The 23,955-nt window shown below is 39.4% G+C and overlaps 1 protein-coding gene across 1 annotated transcript in view; it reads left to right on the top strand.

Annotated features, from left to right (window-relative positions):
* The window catches only part of LOC117409014 (TNFAIP3-interacting protein 3-like), a 30,630-nt gene that overhangs the window by 2,669 nt on the left and 4,006 nt on the right, over positions 1 to 23,955 (top strand). Inside the window, exons 2-10 of the mRNA XM_034014513.3 lie at positions 8,816 to 8,893; positions 10,972 to 11,077; positions 12,592 to 12,687; positions 13,644 to 13,730; positions 14,131 to 14,196; positions 14,327 to 14,458; positions 16,242 to 16,370; positions 22,817 to 22,900; positions 23,624 to 23,728. Coding sequence (XP_033870404.1) covers positions 8,862 to 8,893; positions 10,972 to 11,077; positions 12,592 to 12,687; positions 13,644 to 13,730; positions 14,131 to 14,196; positions 14,327 to 14,458; positions 16,242 to 16,370; positions 22,817 to 22,900; positions 23,624 to 23,728 — 837 coding nt within the window. The 5' untranslated portion in view covers positions 8,816 to 8,861. The remainder of the gene's footprint in view (positions 1 to 8,815; positions 8,894 to 10,971; positions 11,078 to 12,591; positions 12,688 to 13,643; positions 13,731 to 14,130; positions 14,197 to 14,326; positions 14,459 to 16,241; positions 16,371 to 22,816; positions 22,901 to 23,623; positions 23,729 to 23,955) is intronic.

The raw sequence follows: 23,955 nt of genomic DNA, 5'->3' as shown, positions 1-23,955 counted from the left end.
GTCGGTGAGGAAGGGGCGAATTCGCGTATATTGGTGAGGAAGAAGCGACAGGAGCGTGCCAGTGTAAAGATGTGCTGAGAGTAGGAGAGGGATGGGTCGAGGGTGACACCGAGGTTCTTGGTGGATGAGGAGGGAGAGAGGGTGGTGGATTCAAGAGGAATAGAGATAGAAAGATCAGCAGTGGGGGGAGGAAGAGGGGGGAAGAAAAGGAGGTCTGACTTGGAAAAGTTGAGTTTGAGTTGATTCCAGTACATCCAAGAGGAGATGACAGAGAGGCAGGTTGAAATACGGGAGGAAACGTCGGGTCAGAGGGGGGAAAGGAGAAGAAGATCTGGGCATTATCAGCGTAGAAATGATATGAGAAGCCATGGGAGGAGATGAGGGGACCCAGGGGGCGGGTGTAGAGAGAAACCAGGAGGGGTCCCAGGACTGAGCTTTGGGGGACACCTGTCGAAAGAGAGCAAGAGGCAGAGGGTGAGACACGCCAGGACACCCAGTACGTGCGATCAGCGAGGTAGGAGGAGAAACAGGCAAGAGCAGTGCTGGAGAGTCCCAGGTCAGTGAGGGAGGACAGGAGAATAGAGTGGTCAACTGTGTCAAAGGCAGCAGAGAGGTCGAGGAGAATTAGGACAGAGGAGGGGGAGGCGGCACAGGCAGAGAGTAGAGAATTAGTGATGGATAGAAGAGCAGTTTCAGTGGAGTGTGCCAGGCGAAAACCAGATTGGAGGGGGTCGAGCAGAGAAAGGAAAGCAGAGAGCTGGCGATGTACCACTCAGAGGAATGGGAGAAGGGAGACTGGACAGTAGTTCTGGAGGGATGAGGGATCAAGGGAGGGTTTTTATAAGATGGGGTGATGCAGGCCTGTTTGAAGGCAGAGGGTAAACAACCAGAGAGCAGAGAGGTGTTGAAAAGAGAGGAAATGAAAGGGAGTAGAGCAGGGGCAACAGCCTCGAAAAAATATGAGAGGGGAGGGGGTCCAGAGCACATGTGTTGGGTTTATGGCTCTGGAGCAGGGAGCAAAGATCAGGGTCTAAGGGGCGAGGAGGAGAAGGAGAGTAGAATAGTAGGGTTTGCAGAAGGTGATGGGGAGTGGATGAGCAGAGGACAGGGGGTGGGTGGGGAAGGAAGCAAGGTATTGAAGAGTTTGCAGATGTCTGTGGTTTTGGAGGAGAAGGAGGCAAAGTCATCAGCCAAGATAGATGAAGGTAGAAGGGGGAGGGAGGGCTAAGGAGGGAGGAGAAGGTAGAGAAAAGTTTATGGGGATTGTTAGTGGAGTGGTGAGTGTAGAAGAGAGGGAATAGAGGAGCGTGCGATTCAAGGCAGCAGGGAGATTGGTTTTCTTCCATTTCTTTTCAGCAGTACGCACTTCGGTACGAACTGAGCAGAGCATGGAGGAGAGCCAGGACTGGGGTAGGGAGGGGCAGGCAGGTCGAGGAGTGAGAGGGCAAAGGGAGTCGAGGCAGGAGGGGAGGGACAAGAAAAGGGTGGAGGTAACCAAGAGAGGGAATGTGCGAGAGAACAGCAGAGGGGAAGAGAGGTCAGAGGTGAAGGCAGAGATGAAGTCAGCAACAATTCCAGAGGGCGCCAGAGTGTTCCGCACATTTAACAGATTCTGATATACAAGAAGCCTAATTCAATAAGTACTGTTCAGGTAATTCAAGCAACTATCAAAAAGGAAATGCATCGAGGACAATATTAATGATATAGTACATTCAAGCAACTATCTAAAAGGAAATGTGTCAAGGACAATATTAACAATACAGTATTACAAACTGAACAAATTTGTTTTTTTTTGAGTTGGAGGACATTTTTTTAAATATGTTTTCAGGTTATATTGTGTTGCCTTTCACAACACATTTTTTAGATTCTAAAGTCTATGGAAGAATAATGACTAAAGTACGACCCAGGTACGTGGTTTCACACTACGTGGGATTGTGACACGGAGAGCCCAGACCCGGGTAGGAGTGCCAGCGTGAAAGGGTCTTAAGACAGGAGCTGACCACCTGACACAATATGCCAAGGCCAATCATGATATGAATCAATACTACAAATGTATTTATTACGTTTGCCATGAAGCACGTGCATCAATATATGAAATTAACATAAGTAAGAGAAAAGCAAGAGGCAAGAGTATGTTATTCAACTTTAATAATAAACTAACAGACAAACAAAAAAATACAGCAGCGGCTCAAACAGTAATTATGAATATGAGAATACAGCAGCAGTAATTATGAATATGAGAATTAATTTTAACACAATGGTTATTAACACAACACTGCCTTACATTAAATGCAGCAGCACTATCATAATGACAAGCCAGTTTTGAAAACATTGAATAAACCATTTGAGTTTGATGATGATGAGTTAGCAGTTTACAAAACAGTACTGTATCCGTTGTGAACGAATCGCTATCGGTGCCAAAAAGGTGTTCTGTTTCTTTAGGCGATGCATTTACAATGGGAAAATTCAGTTTCACCACAAGGGCGTTCCCTAAGCCGAAGTGTTCTCTTCAGAGGTGTTCCTCTACACAGAGACTACTGTACTGCATTTAGAACCTGATTTACTGGACCGATTGGAGAGGCTTATAACATTAAATTGCAACATAAACTGTCTTTGGTCCATATAAAACTAAAAATAGTGCCAGCTCTATTAAAATATAGCATTGGTTTATTTCTCTCAGGGTAATTTGTCCAGAGAAATGGTCATTTATAAGAGCCTCATGTCTGCTTTATTTTACTTACTTATTATTATTTATTTCTTAGCAGACGCCCTTATCCAGGGCGACTTACAATTGTTACAAGATATCACATTATTTTTTACATACAATTACATTATTTTTTTACACATAATTACCCATTTATACAGTTGGGTTTTTACTGGAGCAATCTAGGTAAAGTACCTTGCTCAAGGGTACAGCAGCAGTGTCCCCCACCTGGGATTGAACCCACGACCCTCCGGTCAAGAGTCCAGAGCCCTAACCACTACTCCACACTGCTGCCATTTACATTTACTGTATGTTTGTATTTTGCTTCAATTCTTTGCCACTGCTTTGAACATGATTTCATTTTTTTGTGAAACAATATCTGATATCTCAAGGACTTGCCCTGTATAAAAAATGTAAACAAATGTATAACACTGATGTCAACGCTTTATTAAGGTGAAACTTGTTTGGGTTGTAAATGGTGCTTTAACTCTCGTGAATAATAAGATACAGGAAGAGTGGAACATTCTGGAGAATACAGGGAAATAACAGGGTAGAGGGTCGCTGTATTTTCTGTTTGAATCCTCCCCTTACTCATATAAAGTTCAAAGAATATTAGTAAAAAAGTGTTATGCAGGCAATATGATGTGTCTACCACCCACACAATCCTAAAAGTTGTCATCCTACAGAGGCTGTTATCTGCTGGTTGCTGCCCCTGTGGGTGCTTATCGCTTCTCACAATACATACCAATAGTCTTCTGAAGAAAAGAAAAGCCCCTTCATATTTAGTGACAGTTTGGGGAATATGTGTGTGAGTCAACCACTACGGTTTAGGCCTATGTTACAGGCTGAAGATACTGAACTGATTTTCCAGTTGTGCTGTGGCTTACTTTACCTTGGGGTGGAACATTCGCACTATCTGGAGTATTGCTTCAGTTTCATGTACAGAAAACCTGGCATTAACAAAAGTCCATTGAGTGGATCTGGGTCGTTTTTCCTTGCCTGCAGGACTGCTGACATTATGTAAGAGATACTTAACTGTGCCTTGGGATTAGCCATCCTCACCTTTGATTTACTTTAGGCTAGAATCAGTAATTTCCAAATGTTTTTATTCTGTTAAATACTAGAACTGTGCAGATTACTGGGCCTCTAAAGCATACTCTCACTCTTAAGTGCCCACAAGTTGTCTGAGCCTCTGTATTTTACATGAAGACTCAAGCAGACATAAACTACTGTATAACCCAGAGAGTCTAATAGGTGCTACATTATTTTGGACATGCTCTAGTACTGTTTATTTCATTTGAAATATGTTTAGTGTTCAGGAATGTGACTCTTATCTATGCTGCTGATTTATGTTAGATAGTGTAACATTTGCTTTATTTGCTGTTTACTTTATATAGATCATTCAAATTAAATTGCCAAACTGATCTAAATGGATTATTGTACTGAATATTCCATGAAAGCAAGCACTTTGTGTAAAATCAATGTTTAATGACTAATGTGTCAGATTGGTGTAAATGTCACAACTCCAGTCAGTGTAAATGTCAGAAAACATATTGTGACAGTGACTTAGAGTGAAAGCACATTTGTCTTAGTTTGTTATTTTAAATGTCAGAGTATTGACAGAAATCACATGTTTATACTAATTCTAATAGACATATAACACATTGGCGTGTTGTTAGAGTTAAGGTTAATGGGTGAGGACAGTGAACTTTTCCACTCAGTGCTGAAAGAGATTAACATTTACATTAAATTTGAAACATGGAGCTAAATATTCTCATTGAATTAACTGCTTCATTTTGCCTCCATTTCTGTATTTGGTATCCTTTACACATCCACATACATTTTAAACAGAAATCCCCAACAGTCCTGTTGTCAGGAATTTGATCGGAATATTTATTGGTGAAAATGAAACTTTATTGCATTTACAAGACTTGGGGTAGTTAATCCAAGAACACTATTCCGATATGTTTTACAAAAACAGTGCTAACCTGACTTGAAATCAGAATTACTTTAGAAAACTACATTCATTCTTGTGTTCCCGTATCACACTAATTGACAAGATAAAGTTAAAAATACCAAGAGAAACGTCATTTATTCATTGACAGACATTTCGACTACAAGTCTTTTAAAGACCTAGTTGAAATGTTTGTGATTTCATTCATAACGTTTCCTTAAGCATTACTCAAAGATAAAAGTCTTTGGCAAGGTATGTGCAATGAGATGGAAATTGTGTCTGTTTGGTTATGAGGTAAGATGAAAGTAATACAGCCTTGTATTAAATATAGTGCTGTATTCCTGCACTGAGGAGAGTTGATGAAAGTAATACAGCCTTGTATTAAATATAGTGCTGTATTCCTACACTGAGGAGAGTTGATGAAAGTAATACAGCCTTGTATTAAATATAGTGGTGTATTTCTGCACTGAGGAGAGTTGATGAAAGTAATACAGCCTTGTATTAAATATAGTGCTGTATTCCTGCACGGAGGAGAGTTGATGAAAGTAATACAGCCTTGTATTAAATATAGTGGTGTATTTCTGCACTGAGGAGAGTTGATGAAAGTAATACAGCCTTGTATTAAATATAGTGGTGTATTCATTCAATTATACCTGTTAAACATGACAGGAAATTAGTTGTCTAATATTACTGTAAACTTGGAGGTGTGACATAAATGTAACAGAGAGGAACTTTTTTTGCATACTATCTTTATTTTTGCTTTATCTTTTTTTTTTTTGCATAGATTTTTTTCCCCAAGTAGATTTCACTTTTACTTTTTTTGATCAGTGTTTAAAATGTACTGTATTTTTTTTATTTGTTATAAGAAATTGTTATAAGACTTGGTTTAATGTATATATTTTTTTTCAGTGTATAAAATGTATTGTAGTATTATTATTATTATTATTATTATTATTATTATTATTATTATTATTATTATTATTATTTCATTGTTATAAGACTTGGTTTAATGTATATTTAATGTATTTGTTTTTTTGTGAGCATTTGAGATTAAATACCATGCCGTGTGTGTATAAAAAAAATCTAGATTATGAAACCCCATGAAGACTATAACATTTAGAGGTGAACCAATGTAGAGCACTTATAAAAAATGACAACATTTACTGGCATTAAGTACAGAAATTGTCATAGTGTTTCCTCTGACAGGACTGCGTGTGTGTGTTTTGTTCCACTGTTTGCGAGGGGATCCTTGCACTGAATGTGCCCCTTTACAAGAGAATGTGTAGGCAGGCTTTCTCTATCAACCAAAGCCCTTGAAAGAAAGCTGACTTCTTAAAAAAGGGGGTTCCCTTTGAGTGGGTTAGCCTTTATTAAAATGAATAGTTCTACACAAAACAGGGTATTCTCTTTTACTTAGTCATAGTGTTACATGTAGATCATATAACATTGCTCCAGTCAGCACAGTGTTAGATCTGTTTCTCAAAGCTGTGAAGAATGCAGACTTCATCTCATCATCAAGTAGTGAGTTCTAATTTCATGTTTTATTTTTTATTTTTTTTATGTAATTTATTTATTATGTAAATGTACCTTATTTGATCCTATTACAAGACTAATTTTGGTGGATTTTTTGTTACCTTTATTTTATCAGGAAGTCACTTGAGATTGAAAACCTTTTACAAGTAAAAGTCCTGGCCAAAAACGAGCAAATGAACACAGAAAAATAATACGTAGACATACCATCCAGTTAGAAATATTACATCTTCAAAAAAAAAACGGTAACACATTACAGGAACAGCTTTCAGTTATTATAAATGATTTACTTTAAATAATAATGCAGTATAAGCTTAAGCTCTTTCCAATGATGCTTACAGGGCAAGGGAACAGTTTATCTACAATGTCTTTCTGTGTGCACATGAGTGTCTAAAATGACAGAGATATCCTACATGCACTGTTGTTTCTTGTTAGTTTTTCATTTCATGACAGGTGGTGACAATTTGGCACAGTGGTAAATGCTTTGTAGCTAGATTGGCTTTTTAGGAACACAGTTTATAGTATTGGGCTGCAGATAGAAGTCTTATACAGGATTGACCTTAAAGCAAGATTTCACTGGTCCAACTTTTTAAAAAGGTCTCCTGTCTTTAAGCAACTCTTATTTTAAAACAGAGCCAAGCAGTTCTAGTTCTAGAAAGAGCACTAAAGGCGTTTTCTTTTTCATTTTGTAACATTAACAAGATTTTTTCTCCTTTCAGAAAATTGGTGGTAATTAAAGAATAGAGTAAACATTTTGATAATATGCCCCTATGGATTTTTACTGCTCTGTATCATTTCAAAGAAATTCTCTTTAGATGTAAACTGTCAATGAAGAATCTAAAACAATTTGAACCCTTGGACTTTGTCTCTCTAAAACAAAAGTGAAACACACTTTTAGTTCTGTTTTGACTTTCATGAATTTCCTGTTTAAAATGTATCATTGCTTGCTGTAAGAAAAGGAATGTGCTTTTCTTATATGTTAAATGAAAGAGCTTCTTAAACCACGTACCACATAAAGATGTCCTCCACGTGAGTGTATAGTCCTATGGTATGATAATCCATACGGAGAATTTACAGATTCAAATAAAAACAAATAAAAAAAACAGCTTCAATGAGAAGACAAGGTCATGCAGCAAGGCCTTCTTAAATATTGATATCCATTTCTGCCAGACAATGTAGTTGTAATGCTTTGGTTATTTATCATTTAATGCACTGTAATTAAACAGAACTTGAAAATGAAGAAATGTACTGTAGCAGCCGTTGAAATGAATGGTGGCAGGGTCTTGGATGCAGCACAGACTACCGTACGCTGCAGTTTGGTTGACAGTTCACTGAACCAGGAGGTTGGTGTTTTGACAAGATGATATGTGTAAGGAGGGCTCACTTTTCTGCAGATAATAATTGGTTAAGTGGTTATGAATATTTAACTCATCGTTTTCACCACACTGTTATGTATTACTCAAACTGATGATACAGAGGTACCCCACATGCTAATCTTGCAGTATTGTTATTGTTTCAGTAGCTGGCATTTGTCGGTTCAGAGAGTTTTCTTCACTATGTGGGGAAGAGGAGTAGCATTCTAGTAAGAATGTGGGCTGAGATTGGTAATGGAAATCTATCTATTAAAAGTCTTTTAATAAAAGAGTGTTTAACTAAACAAATGAACATACTGGGCAACAATCTGTTTCTTTGTCAGTGTACAGATATGATTTTGTTTTGTTTTTAGTAAAGATCAATAGATATCAGTTAGTTATCAAACTGCAAGGATTTTTTGAGTATTGGATCCTGTTGTGCAATGATGTTACTAATTAGATTATGATAATAACGGTTACACATAATAACCTCCTTTATCATTCACTTTTTCATAATGTGTATTTTTAATGTATATTATTATTATTATTATTATTATTATTATTATTATTATTATTATTATTATTATTATTGGATTAATAATAAAAATAATAATAATAATGTACTGTTTTTATCATTACATTTTTCATAAACCATTGAGTGGATTCAACAGTCTTTATTGAGCTTTCTTTGTAAAAGCTCAATGCTTAATGTTGTGCACATATTACCACTCAATTAGAGTTGTATTTCAATTAGAAGCATTTTATCTCTAACATTAAACTTACATTCAGTAAGCTTGTAGTTAGCATTATTTTGTTACAGTAGAATTTCATTTGGAGTACTGATTGTAATCTGTACTATACAGACATCAAAAGACAAGATGTGTTGTATCCTAGAATTCACCAGCAGTATGTGCAAACAGAAATCAGATTGCAGACTAGAAATGCCTTGTCTGGTCTTTGATTCACGTTTTTTTCTTTTTTCCACCTCAAAAATCAGTCATAACCCAAGTAAAAAGACATTTGAAGACTTGTTATACATGTAACATTTTTTTAAAATGTTTGGTTATTTAAGTTTGGTTTCTATACCTACCATCAAGATGCATTTCATTATGATGAAATGGTTCAGCTGGGGTTGGATTAGTCTGCTGCATGTACATCATTGACAAAAGTGGTAAACTCTGATCATTTTATTTGAACATTTTGTTCAGTTTATTTTAATTTAAATGACAGGTTTATACAACAACACACAGTCAATATTTACACCTGTTTTAACAGCTGAGGGCAAACAAACACAGAGCAGCTGAAGAGACTGGACTTTGAAATGGAGAGCGCTGAAGGGTCTGAGCAGGACAGGTATTGTATATGTTCCTTGTTTTAATATTATAGTTCTGCACTCTCTATCATTAGCTATTGCTCTCTGCTTACCATAGATAGATCATTATTTACCATGCTTACTAAAAGCTATGTTTCTTTCAGCCACTGCTTCTTCAAATATAAAAGCTGAACTTATGTGAAGTGGTTTGTGAAATGACCACTAGGTGGCGTGCAGTTTCAATTTCTATGCCCTGTGAACTGGAACTTTCCATTTACTAACTCATAGCTGCAACGTGGGGAGGATATTAAAGCTGCACACCCATAGTGGTCATTTCGATAACCGCCTTTAACAATTCAGCTTTTAGCAGACTTTTCAGAAGCACACACGTGGTTGAAAAAGTAAATTACTCTTATCGAATGTTCTTTATCAGCAGCAAAGCAGCAGCAGAAAAAAAAAGTTTTTTTTGTCGTTTTTAAAATGGTAATATTCATGTTTTGCTATATTCTATTTCATGTGTATATTTAATCTATCTATCTATCTATCTATCTATCTATCTATCTATCTATCTATCTATCTATCTGTAACTGTGATAAAACATATAACGTGGTGACCCCCTTTATTATTTTTGTGAGATTATTTGACACAATTATTGATTGCATTGCATACTCTCAAATGGATACTGTGGCCCTGCCTTTATTTATTACTGGTAGATCTGAATCACAGCCATTACCTTTAAGTGCTGTGTTTCTTGTGGATGGCCGAAACTACTTGAAATTCCTTTATTATGCAACTGAAGTAAAGAGAGGAAGCATACGGAATGGCCAGGGATTACAGACCTATCTGTGCTCCCTTGTTATTTCACTGTCTGATTTACACATCACAAAATTGTGAAATATTGAGGGAGACTAAATGAGTGAAGGGACCTCATACAAAACATGAATTACGCCAAGCATGAATTTACTGAATTAGTGAGTTTACCGAATTAGTGAATTTACCAAATTAGTGCGTTTACCGAATTAATGAGTTTATGAATGAGTGCATTTACCGAATTAGTGAGTTTATGAATTAATGAGTTTATGAATGAGTGCGTTTACCGAATTAGTGAGTTTATGAATTAGTGAGTGTATGAATGAGTGAGTTTATGAATGAGTGTGTTTACCAAGTTAGCTTTTAATTTCATCACTTTTCAGGAGGAATGAAGCATTATTTCAATGAGCTGTAAGGGTACCAACAAATTTGAGCACGTCTGTATATATATATATTGCGTACTTTTTAGTAGATTTTTATAGTTGAATTATTCCTGGAGAGCTTCAAGCAGTGAAGCTTGATTACACATTACATTAAGTATCATTGCATAGTAATCATGCAGATGACTGGAACTACAGTACATAAGTAATTATTATTATTATTATTATTATTATTATTATTATTATTATTATTATTATTATTATTATTATTATTATTTGTTTATTTAGCAGACGCCTTTATCCAAGGCGACTTACAGAGACTAGGGTGTATGAACTAAGCCTCAGCTGCAGAGTCACTTACAATTACGTCTCACCCGAAAGACGGAGCACAAGGAGGTTAAGAGACTTGCTCAGGGTCACACAATGAGTCAGTGAGTGGTTGAGGTGGGATTTGAAACGGGAACCTCCTGGTTACAAGCCTGTTTCTTTAACCACTGGACCACACAGCCTTTTGTTTATACAATTAAATACTTTGTATAATTACTCACAAGGTTGTGTATTTAAAAGCCATGCAATGAAAATAAAGCAACTTTACTTGTGAACACAACAAGCATTGTAACATTAATCAAAAAATTAAGTTGAATTTTCAGAGGAGAGAGAGAGAGAGAGAGAGAGAGAGAGAGAGAGAGAGAGAGAGAGATGTGATATCCTAGAATTCACCAACAATAAATGCAAACAGAAATCAGATATGTTTTTAGATGTTCTAAAGCAAACTGCTGCATACATAGGGCTCTATTGAGCGCAATAGAGGAAGCTCTGTAATGAAAACGATCATTAGCTATCAGCTGATTAGAATTTTCAAACATTAGTTCATAAGTACTGTCTTTTTTTACATTTAATAATAATAAATACAAATGTGATTGATGTAGGTGTGAAAGCGTGGAACTCGACAGCGGCATAAGATTGCTTATTGCTGAAAAAAATGCTTCCCTCCGGACAGGAGAAACTGCTTGGAGGCATTGTGCAACATTGCAGGTAAGAAAGGGCGACTTTACTGGAAATATCTGAAACGTGAATAATATCTCTGTATAGCTGCTACAGTGCGAACACTTCCTTGACTGTTGTAATTGGGGAATGTACTATGCAGTCAAACAAGTCAACTTCAATTGCAGTAATTCTACATAATAGCAGAAATAAAGCCGGAAAAAAAGTGTTTCTCATAAACATGATGATAAAATACTGCAGTATAATCTTTATCTGTGTGGCGTTAATACACGATTTCTTTACCACTTAATGATATTTGTGTGATTATTGTAATACTTGAAAATGAAATTCGCAGATTACAAATGATGTGGCTGGAGTGAGCAGATGTACTGTAAACTGGAGAGAAACAGGCCATGTTGCATCTCGTTTGGAGATCACCTGCATGAATATCAGAGTACATGCTCAGCTCCCTATGTCAGCTGAAACAACTTTCAAATATTCTCCCATGCATTAGGTCATTGGTGACAGCTTCAACTGTACTAGAGTTTTTAAATTATGCCTAAATCAAGTCTGATTTTAAACACTTGACACAAGACCAGATAAACCCAAAGCTATACAGTAGTTGGTGTGTATATGGTGCAAAGTATGAGAGGACCTAGGCTATAATATAAAGCAGGGCCAAATCTATGATGGTCTATAAACTGGTCGGAGACAACATTTTACACGCAAGGGCAGCGAAATGTTACCAACAGATTTTTTTTTTTTTTAAAGAGATCATAAATGCAACTTACAGATAAGCCCCAGACTGTTATCTGTTTTCTATCCATTCAGCTGACATAGATACAGTACATGCTCCAGTAGTGTCATTTAACCCTACGTGCTTTCCTGCGTGTGTGCGTGTGTGTGTGTGTGTGTGTGTGTGTGTGTGTGTGTGTGTGTGTGTGTGTGTGTGTGTGTGCGCGCTGGCCATAGCAGCCTACGTGCTGTCAGTGCTCGTGAGTTACATTGCTCTAGAAGGACATACATGTGGAGAACAGAAAACAATACCTGCTTCAGGTTGAAGGTTACCTGCTTCAGGTTGAGTTCAGCTTCAGAATCACTTCTCGTGTTATCACAAGTCAGCAGATAAAACCTATTACTTGCTTTACTGTCTAAGGTATTACAACGTACCTGGCTTGAATCACAGTGCTGTAAATGCAGCCAGGAAATACCTTTATAAGCTAAAACTGTCTCTTTCTGGTCAGTTTTACTTATATTTTCTTTCTTTTTTTTTTTTTTTTACAACCTACTTCCTTATTTAGAGTTCCAGTAACAAAAGAGAATTGTGAATTCCAGGTTGTGGCTCGTTTGGGTAATAGACACTTAGTCATGTCTGTTGTAGACAATACAGTTGTGACATATTGGAGTGGCCCGTCTTACAGAAAGAAGTGATATAAGTGATACGCTTCTGTATAACACACTGCGATGTTTTACACATCTGTAAGAACTGCATCACAGTGAGTTGTGCACACACGCATTACACTGTTAACTTTAAGACCGCCTTTTACTCATTTTTTCACCTGAAGAATGCTGATGGAACGAAGGACTTAGGAGGATACACAAGAGACTCACGCAGAATGCCTGGAAAGCAGACAGATTTCCTGCAAACTGACACGGGAGAGGTACGTTCAAGTTTATGCTCACTTATCAGGTCCGTAGCCAGCCATGAAATATTACCGAGGCACTTTTAACAGTGATGTCATTATCCAAATACCGAGAAGACAAGAGTGCTTGCATGCATGAAGTGTTGTCTGATATTAAAATCACATTCAATTGTGAGTTCACAAACCGGAGAGAGCTTAGCTGCGCGAGATAGAAGCATACATGTGTAGATCAGAGGGTTGCAGCGCGATTTTTTTTTTTTTTTTTGGCTAACTACTCGATTTGATTGGCTGTTTTTCTGTGTTCTGCCGTATATTCATGAATATGCATTTTTCTTGTATTACTGTGATTGGCCAGCTGCGAGGCTCCTTGCAAACCGCAGCCCTATGAAGACTCAACCCTCAATTCAAATACCAGTGACAATAAAGCGCTGTCTGAAACAAACTGCCAAAGTTCAAATGCAAAAGTCAAATGCGTCTAATTACACCAGAACGGATATTTAGGGTTTCTGGTTGCCGGGTTTTCTTTCTGAGCGCACTGCCTGCCTTTAATGTTGGTTGAACGTGTGTTTGAGAATCGTGAAGTAGGCTACACTATAGTCTTTATCAGGAACAGTGTTGAGACTGTTGTAGCACTTTAGAACTGCACATGAATTACAAACAGTTTTTTTTTATAATCAATATGAGACAAACACACGATTTTCACAAACACAATAAGCATAGCATTTACATCTATAAAGAATGTTTACCACTTAGTGACAGAAGTATGTGTAAATAGCACCATCGTGTGGCTACTTTTGGTTGTACCGCTGAACTAAGACCGTCAAGATGAATAAGGAGCAAGTAATTCATTTGTAGGTTTACCAGCATGTTGCGCTGTGTGAACACCGTCCATCTTCCAAGGTTATTTGGTGCTGATGTAATGAACAAATTAGACGATGATAACTACATACAGACTCAACACACTTTGTTTGTAGGGTACGACTTTGAAGGGAAACCGAATGCAGACCTCCCCAGAAGATTTAAAACAACGGATCGAGATTCTCGAAAAACAAAGACAAGAGGTTAATAATACAGCTTTGATTAGAAGTTGTGATCATTATAGATACAATAAACAGTGTATGTGGCTGGCTTTACAATGCATGGATGTCACAAGATCCCAGATAAAGAATGTTGGCATCCTTGATTTACCAGTAATATCCCTCCTAACAGAATGAATATATATATATATATATATATATATATATATATATATATATATATATATATATATATATATGACGTGTTTAAGAAACTACATATATTAGCAAAAGACTACAAACCTAAAATGCTTACAAAAATATCAAAAATAAAGCAGAAATAGCCATAATAATGTGACATTGACATAATACTTATGATTATTAAGGTAGATTGCAGCAGTTTGTATTTTAACATGATGCTTTTTTGTTTTTTGTCATTTGATAGCTTCTTGAAGTAAATAAGCAATGGAACGAGCACTTTAAAATCATGAAGCAGCGATATGAACAGAAGGTACATTACTGATTATCTTATTCAGTCTTTTACTTCTGGACATGTTCCCAGAGTATTCAGGAGATTCCAAAATCTATGGCATACATGTACTACAGGTATGTCATTTATTGAATCTGCTTTCAATATTCAGATTTCAGAGACAAAACATGCACTGACTGATTGTCACAAACATACTGCTGACCTAGAAGTGGAACGAGACCAGAAGCAGATAGATTTTGATAAGAAGCTCATCCTGGCCAAAGAAATGATTGAAATAAAGCAGGTTTGTTTGTTTGTTTGTTTCTGATCATGTTTTCGGTGTCGTTTAGAGAAGTGACATATCTCACTGTAGCACACATCAAGGGTTTCTGTGTTATGTATTAAAATAGGATTCCTCTGTCTTTAGTACTGTGTATTCTCCCCCTGTTACTTTAGCTACTGCAGCAGTGGCAGCCGAAGTCTATGCTTGTCATCAGCAGCGGCTGCTATACTGTAGCTGTGAGATGCAAAACAAATGCCTAAACAGCCAGTCCTCTTTTACTTGCAATTAGTGCATACTGATAGCATTTTAAAGGAAACCAGTATAAATCTGAGGGTTTTTTACAGTCCATAACTACATTTCTGAAATATACCAACTATGTTTCTAAATTATGGACCGCCTTTTATAGACGACACCACATGTACCAATTAAAAAAACAACAACAAAAAAATGAAGCATTGTTAGACAAAGCCATAGGACGTGTCCATTTTACATGCTTATTGATCATCATGTGTGCAAGCACACATAACACTTCTTGGTTGATTTACAATACAGCTTCAGCATTTGTTTTGGTTGTGTGATTGAATTACCAAATTATTTTATTTGTTGTTGTTGTTAATAAGCTGTGTAGGTCGTAGCTGCACATAACACAGAGAGTAGCTGCACATAACACACAGGGTACACAGAGAGTAACTGCAGATAACACAGAGAGTACACAGAGAGTAGCTGCACATAACACAGAGGGTACACAGAGAGTAGCTGCACATAACACAGAGGGTACACAGAGAGTAGCTGCACATAACACAGAGTACACAGAGAGTAGCTGCACATAACACAGAGAGTACACAGAGAGAAGCTGCACATAACAGAGGGTACACAGAGAGTAGCTGCACATAACACAGAGGGTACACAGAGAGTAGCTGCACATAACACAGAGAGTACACAGAGAGTAGCTGCACATAACACAGAGAGTAGCTGCATATAACACAGAGGGTACACAGAGAGTAACTGCACATAACACAGAGAGTAGCTGCACATAACACAGAGAGTACACAGAGAGTAGCTGCACATAACAGAGAGTAGCTGCATAAAACACAGAGGGTACACAGAGAGTAACTGCACATAACACAGAGAGTGGCTGCACATAACACAGAGAGTAGCTGCACATAACAGAGAGTAGCTGCATAAAACACAGAGGGTACACAGAGAGTAACTGCACATAACACAGAGAGTAGCTGCACATAACACAGAGAGTACACAGAGAGTAGCTGCACATAACACAGAGAGTAGCTGCATATAACACAGAGGGTACACAGAGAGTAACTGCACATAACACAGAGTAGCTGCACATAACACAGAGAGTACACAGAGAGTAGCTGCACATAACACAGAGGGTACACAGAGAGTAGCTGCACATAACACAGAGGGTACACAGAGAGTAGCTGCACATAACACAGAGGTTACACAGAGAGTAGCTGCACATAACACAGAGAGTACACAGAGAGCAGCTGCACATAATACAGAGGGTACACAGAGAGTAGCTGCACATAACACAGAGAGTAGCTGCACATGACACAGAGAGTAGCTGCACATAACACAGAGAGTAGAAGATTATGAGAAATAATTCATCAAGTGGCACCAGGCTGTTACATCAGCCTTTCCAAAGTAGATTATTGGGTATAATCTATTGGTCCAAGGTTATATAGCGGTATCCTTCTTATATCTCGATATCAGAAGCAGTAGCTGAGACATTAACTACAGCAATACAGAAGCCAGGCGTTAATCGGTTTTGCCTTGCTACTTACAGGAAGAAAATGAGAGAATCGGTATCGCCTTACAAGAAGTGAAAAGACAGAACCGATATCTAAAGGAACAAAATGCCTCCCTAACAAGAAAGAAGGAACACCAGGAATGTGAAATTGGACGATTGAACAAGGTAGGGGAAATACATTTGGCTCACTAATTATAAAAAGGCCCACAAAAACCATTAAGAGACAGTCTGTCCACACACGATACAGAAAGCTTGGGTGGACTGCATTCTCCGCCAGTTTGCGTGTATTTTGGGAGCGTTCCACCAGCATGTATAATCTGCTTCCAGGATTCTGTATCGTATTAAATGTACATATTGTAACACATCAGGGAGGGGGTTAGTGTCCTCCCTGAAGAAAACATGTGCGTATGCACATTTTGTTAATTTGTTTATTGTTTAATTATCACCCGCACCTGAGCGGTATTGTAAATTAATGCCAAGCACGGGGTATTTGAGACGTGCAGCTTGGCTGCACGGGGCTGCTGAGTAGAAGGAGACAGAAGACGTGCTCTGTTTCCGAGCAGTCCTGAGTAAGTGCTGTGTGTAGTTTTAGTGTTTTTATGACAGGTAAACGGCTTAGCCGTCCTGCGAGCTAGTCAGGGACCTGCATAAAACGTGTAGTAAGTGCTCCAAATTGGAGTTAGGTGTTTGTTTATGTTTTGTTTATTTTTGTGTGTTTATTAAAAATTAGCGCAACCGCGCTTGAAACTCCATTTCTTGTGTTGGGTCGTATTTTTAAAGGGGCAACGAACCCGAGTGAGTGCCGGGCCGTTACATATGGTGGCAGAGTGTGTGGGCGCCCCTACGACCCTAGAAATGGAAAGCATTGAAGAATTAATTGCAATGCTCAACCGCAATACTGCTGCTCAAATAGAGCAGACTGAGAGATGGGAGAGAGAGTTTGGGTGGCCCCCGTTAGAAGTAAAAGAACGGGAGCCGACAGAATTGGAGCTGCTGCTCCAAAAGTGGGAGCAGGCAGAAGAGGCGGTGCCGGCGAGAGAAACCGCGGAATCGCCTGCACCAGAGGAGCTGCGGCAGGGAGAACAGGAGGAAGAGACCATCCCTGAGCCAGAGGAGGTGAGCACCGCACCTCCACCACAGCTCCAGCCCACAACACCGGAAGAGGATCCGGCGCTGGTCAGTGCGGTCCCTTGCCCCTTGCTCCTGGACACCCTGCCGGTCTTCCTAGACCTCCCTGCGCTTGGCCTGGAGCCCAGGAGTCTGCACCATCGGCCACAGTTCTGCCCCTGGTTCCCTACTCCGCTCTCCCCAAGCACCCAGACGTCGCTGAGCTGCTGCCAGACGTCGCTAGTGCTCCCCCTGTTCGCCGCTAAGCTCCCCCTGGGTGATCGGACATCGCTGCGCCGGTCCCCAGGTGAAGACCTCTGCCCGCTGCTGCAGCCGCCTGTTCCCCGGCCGTCGCTTCGGTCGCCCCTGTCAGCCCGATGGGGTCCCATGTCGCCGGTTCAAGGTCCCTTCCTGGACGCGCCGGAGGAACCGACCCACCCTCAAGCTCGCCCGTGCAAGAGGGCGAAAATTGACATTTGTGGACTCGAGGGTGGGTGGTTGTGTTTTAGGGGAGGGGGTGGCCTTGGAATGGCCGATCAGTGTTGCACACTTGAGGGGAAGGATGTGTAACACATCAGGGAGGGGGTTAGTGTCCTCCCTGAAGAAAACATGTGCGTATGCACATTTTGTTAATTTGTTTATTGTTTAATTATCACCCGCACCTGAGCGGTATTGTAAATTAATGCCAGGCGCGGGGTATTTGAGACGTGCAGCTTGGCTGCACGGGGCTGCTGAGTAGAAGGAGACAGAAGACGTGCTCTGTTTCCGAGCAGTCCTGAGTAAGTGCTGTGTGTAGTTTTAGTGTTTTTATGACAGGTAAACGGCTTAGCCGTCCTGCGAGCTAGTCAGGGACCTGCATAAAACGTGTAGTAAGTGCTCCAAATCGGAGTTAGGTGTTTGTTTATGTTTTGTTTATTTTTGTGTGTTTATTAAAAATTAGCGCAACCGCGCTTAAAACTCCATTTCTTGTGTTGGGTCGTATTTTTAAAGGGGCAACGAACCCGAGTGAGTGCCGGGCCGTTACAATATATACAGTACAGGGGGTGGCGGGAAAAATATTGGAAATGCCTGTTGTATGTAGAACACAATTGTAACTTATAACATAAAGGTCTTTAACGTAAAGGCTAAATCTCTATGTCAACCAGGCACACAAGCGGCCACACCTGCAGAGCAATACGTTACAGTACAGCAGATTGTCACAAACCAAAGGAAGGCAATAATTACCCATGAGTAGGATATTCCTTTTTTTGCCATCAAGTAGCAGCTATTTTGTGTGGCAGCTTACACCCCTGAGTGCTTGGTGCCACTGTCAAGGGAGCTGAAAGTTGTGCCATGCTCTGGGGGTTCATTATGCTGCAGTGGGCAGTCCTGCCATTTCTTTGAAGGGCAGGGTAACTGAACAACACTGTAGCTGGAAAGTGTGCACCGGTACTGTCGCTGTCAGAGATGAATGGCTCCAGACAATGCTCTGAAATCACACACCTTGCTGACTGGTCTGAGGAGCACAAAGCAGACTTTCTTCTCTGACCTGCTCAGTGACCTATCCCTCCATAGCTATTTACAGTGTTTTTTATCCAGCTTTTGTGTATCAAAGCCAGAATTGCACATTTATATGTATATCCCTATGTGGGGAGCTGCAGTATGGCTTTGTGATGTGATATTATTGATTTATTTGACATTTAATTCCAAACCATTCTATAAACACAAACTATTCAATAAATGCCCTTGAGTCTAGAATACTGGCATCACCGTGAGCTTTACTCTCGTCAACGAAAGGTCACAGTGTAGTTTACAAGGTAAATACGACCTCTGTCATTAGGGAACAGATAATACACCTTCCAGGACAGCTCATTTATTATTCAGGCATTAGACATCGTTACAATGTTTATTTTCCTGACCTGTGAACGGTTTGAAGGATGGCTTCATTAATCTGCATCAGATATTCTGTCTTCCTCTTTCATGGTTTCACTAATAAGGACCGCTCTCTAGTATTAATGATGTACTTTATAGTTGGATGCTGTAGATGCAGGTTTTTCCTTGAAAAGCGTTCTTTAAAAAAAAAAAGAAAAAGGGAGGGGGGGAAATAACTCTTCAGTAGTAAACATTTTCTTTTTCCCCCCAACATGTACCAAAGCTGGTAAACCACAAATACTTCCTGAGGAAATACTGTGCTGTTAGAATACATTCATAAGAGCTTTACAGAAGAATCTGAAATAACAGCCCAAAGTAAAGAAGGACAGATGGGAACGCTGAATAAAAAACAGGCACCATCGTCATTTCATTTCTAGTCATAAAAATCTACCTTCCCTTGATGTAGAATATGGTACATTTTTTCGTGCGAATGCTTAACCGATGTCAAAATAAGCGAAAGGCATTGACTGCTGAGCTGAAAATAAAAGGGGTTAGAAAGAGCCACATGTAATTGTGAGACATCAGCAGGAAGCGCTGATTGCCTGTTTGAGTGAAATGTGCTATCCAGACTGTAGAAACTGAAAACCACTCTTACCTAAGGGCTTTGGAACACCATACACAATTGTGACTGTTCAGTGTGTTAGAAGTTAGGGGCAGACTGCTTTATCTTTAGAAGATAGAGATTTATAGTAATGGATTAAGCAGGTCCAAAGAAAATCAGTGCCAGGTTTTAAAGGTGTTGTAAAAGTCTACCATTTACAAGCCTTATCAGTGACGCTATTTTTAAATCTTGGCCTGGATTCTGTTTGCTCCACTGCTGTGATCTCAAAGGAATTTTAGGATAAATGCTGGGCAATTTGGAGGATTAGGCTGAGTGCCCCATCCCTGATTGGTTCAGTGTGGGCCCGCTTTTGGGGGCTGCTATTGGGGTTGGAAAGCAAAGAGATTCAAAGTAGTATGGACTGTTCTATTCAGTTGCTATTTCTCTTCCATAACCGAGTTATACAAAAAAAAAACTACTCCCATTCTATTTACCATCAAAAATGATATTTTAAGAGTGTGTAGCTGGGCCGGAGCATAGGGGTTGACATCTCAGTGAGAATGGCAGGCAGATGTCTGGATTAAAACGTGTGGGAGCCACCTCAGCTGTTCTCACATTCCAGTCAATCCTTCTTCAAAAGAAAACTCAGGGGTTAATGATCAGGGATTACACATTGAAGACACTCGGTTTAGTATGCCTATCACAACACTGCAGGATCTGGGCCCATTACGTTTCATGTGGTTGACAAACCAGTCCTGAAATAGAATATATAAGTGTTTGTGTGTACCTGTTTCTAATTGTGTCTTCTGAAGCATAGAAAAAAAACCTGCAAGGACCTGCATGTGGTGTAAATTGTATTTTATGAGGGAAAATATGATAATACTCCTGTTTGTTCTGTTCTTTAACCTACTGTTTGTAGATTTGATTTTGAGAAATACAGTGCCTTGCAAAAGTATTCAGACCCCTGACCAATTCTCTCATATTACTGAATTACAAATGGTACATTGAAATTTCGTTCTGTTTTATATTTTATTTTAAAATACTGAAACTCAAAATCAGTTATTGTGAGGTGACATTGGTTTTATGTTGGGAAATATTTTTAAGAAAAATAAAAAACTGAAATATCTTGCTTGCATAAGTATTCAACCCCTGTGCTGTGGAAGCTCCCAGTTTACACCGATGAAAGAAATTGCCCTAACGAGGACACAATTACCTTACCATTGGCCTCCACCTGTGAACCATTAAAGTTGCTGTCACATTTTCTGGATAAAAACCCCACTGTTGAAGGATCATTGGTCAGGCTGTGAATCTGAAGGAAAATGAAGACCAAAGAACATTCTACAGAAGTTAGAGATACAGTAATACAAATGCATAGATTAGGGAAAGGGTACAAAATAATATCCAAGTGTTTGGATATCCCAGTGAGCACAGTTGGATCAATAATCAGGAAGTGGAAGCTGCATCACACCACCCAGGCACTGCCAAGAAAAGGCTGTCCCTCAAAACTCAGCACTCAAACAAGAAGGAGACTTGTGAGAGAAGCCACAGAGGCCAACAATCACTTTGAAGGAGCTACAGAGTTCGGTGGCTGGGAGTGGAGTAATGGTGCACCAGTCAACCATATCAAGAGCTCTGCATAACACTGGCCTGTATGGGAGGGTGGCAAGAAAGAAGCCGTTACTCAAAAAGTACCACCTGAAAGCACGTCTGGAGTTTGCCAGAAAGCATGAGAGTGACCCAGCTGCGATGTGGGAAAAAGTTTTGTGGTCAGATGAGACCAAGATAGAGCTTTTTGGCCAAAACTCAAAGTGCTATGTGTGGTGCAAACCTAACACTGCCCATGCCTGAAGACACACCATCCCTACAGTGAAGTATGGTTTATTTAGCAGACGCCTTTATCCAAGGCGACTTAGAGACTAGGGTGTGTGAACTATGCATCAGCTGCAGAGTCACTTATAACAACATCTCACCCGAAAGACGGAGCACAAGGAGGTTAAGTGACTTGCTCAGGGTCACACAATGAGTCAGTGGCTGAGGTGGGATTTGAACCGGGGACATCCTGGTTACAAGCCCTTTTCTTTAACCACTGAACCACACAGCCTCCTGGTGGCAGTATCATGCTGTGGGGATGCTTCTCATCAGCAGGTACTGGGCATCTTGTTAAAATTGAAGGAAGAATGGTTGGAGCAAAATACAGGGAAATAATGCAAGCGAACCTGCTTCAGTCTGCTATAAAACTGAAGCTTGGGAGGAAATTCACCTTTCAGCAGGACAATGATCCCAAGCACAAGGCCAAAGCAACATTGGAGTGGCTCAAGAACAAAAAGGTGAATGTCCCACAGTGGCCCAGTCAAAGTCCCGATCTCAATCCCATTGAGAATCTGTGGCACTATTTGAAAATTGCGGTCCACAAGCGTCGTCCAACCAACCTGAACAACCTGGAGCAAATCTGCCAAGAAGAATGGGCCAAAATCACTCCGACACTGTGTGCAAAGCTGGTACATACTTACCCCAAAAGACTTAAAGCTGTTATTGCAGCGAAAGGTGGCTCTACCAAATATTAATGTGTGGGGGTTGAATACTTATGCAAGCAAGATATTTCAGTTTTTTTATTTTTCTTAAAAATATTTCCCAACATAAAACCAATGTCACCTTACAATAATTGATTTTGAGTTTCAGTGTTTTAAAATAAAATATCAAACAGAACGAAATTTCAATGTACCATTTGTAATTCAGTAATGTGAGAGAATTGGTCAGGGGTCTGAATACCTTTGCAAGGCACTGTATATACCAACGCAATCGTCCCTTTCCATGGAAGTGTAGAAATATGTATTAATGATGTGAACACAAAAAGAACATAGTAGTTAGAATATTATCTATAAAGCTTAAACATATGGTGCCATTGTACAGCTAAAAAAAAAAACACTTAAAAGGGTTGCCAATGGAGCCACTTAATGTAGAGTCAAAAGTGGAAAGCTAGTAATTAAGTGTCACAGCACTAAATTGTCCTTTTTTTACCCTTGTTTGTTTTTTTTTTTTTTTATAAGCACAGGCCCTCTCAGAAGCCCTTCGAGTGTCAATTAGAAACGCTGGCAGAGAAGAGATGGTGACACAGATTGAAGTCCTCCAGCAGCAGGTACAGACATACTACAGAGATAACCCTAACTGAGGGATGATAAGGGCTTGGTTAGTCACTAGACCAGCAAAACCAGCAAGGGTGGTTGCTTACAGCGAGCGGAGTCACGTTATTGACACTCCTTATTATACTACAAGTAGTAACATGTTCATTTAGGATGGAGGTTTGTGCTGTAATGCAAACGGATGGTTAACCCTTCTGCATGGATTGTAATCGTATGAGAAATCAAACATGCCAATGTTCTTGCCTGTTTACTTGTGTTAAAGAAATTGTGGGTTTGAGTTCATATTCAAATTCCAGTGTTCTTCTATCAAGCAGAAAAGAGCAGACATTTAGTAGCCACTTTAATTAGCATGACAGTTCATTTTCATTAACGTTAATGAATGCGAGAATCTTTATGGTTCAAAATGATGAATCTGAAGGGATTATTTAATGTATACATAGTAACTACTCCCCACATACTGTGGTGTGCACATTTACTAGAACACCTCAAGAGTTGTCATGTATATCCTTACCTACCTGCATGAAAACCTCTGGATGTGAGAATTTCAATTTTCGGTCAGCAATCGGAGATATAGAAACAGAAGGTACTGGTGTGTGAAAACGTTAGACCACTGTGCTTTAATTAGGCATCTTATGCACAATGGGGTGTTCTAAAAATAGCACTGTATGATTCGGAACCCTTCATCAAATTGAATTGGTTTCGCCCTCACTGTTTCAAAGGTTCAGATCTATGAGGAAGACTTCAAGAAGGAAAGGTGTGATAGAGAACGACTTATTAAAAAAAATGAAGAACTGCAGTCTGAGCTACACGTGCTTAAATCTCAGGTAGAGTATTTTGTTATTTATTTGTTTTGCTTACCATTCCTTTTGGATCATGCCTGGTTTCTAACACTGCATGCTAACAGTGAACTGTCTTTCTTCTGTGACATGACATGTTCTGTGAGGCCAGCACCTGCAATGAAATCAGTGAATAGCTATGCTGTAAATCATGCTCCTCTAACACAGTACATGCACGCAGCACCCAGCAGGGGAAGACATTGTCCCCTCCTCTA

Source organism: Acipenser ruthenus, chromosome 2 (genome assembly GCF_902713425.1).
Source record: "Acipenser ruthenus chromosome 2, fAciRut3.2 maternal haplotype, whole genome shotgun sequence".
Taxonomy (NCBI): domain Eukaryota; kingdom Metazoa; phylum Chordata; class Actinopteri; order Acipenseriformes; family Acipenseridae; genus Acipenser; species Acipenser ruthenus.
The sequence above is the reverse complement of the archived record's forward strand: the minus strand, read 5'-3'. Positions and strand labels throughout refer to the sequence as shown.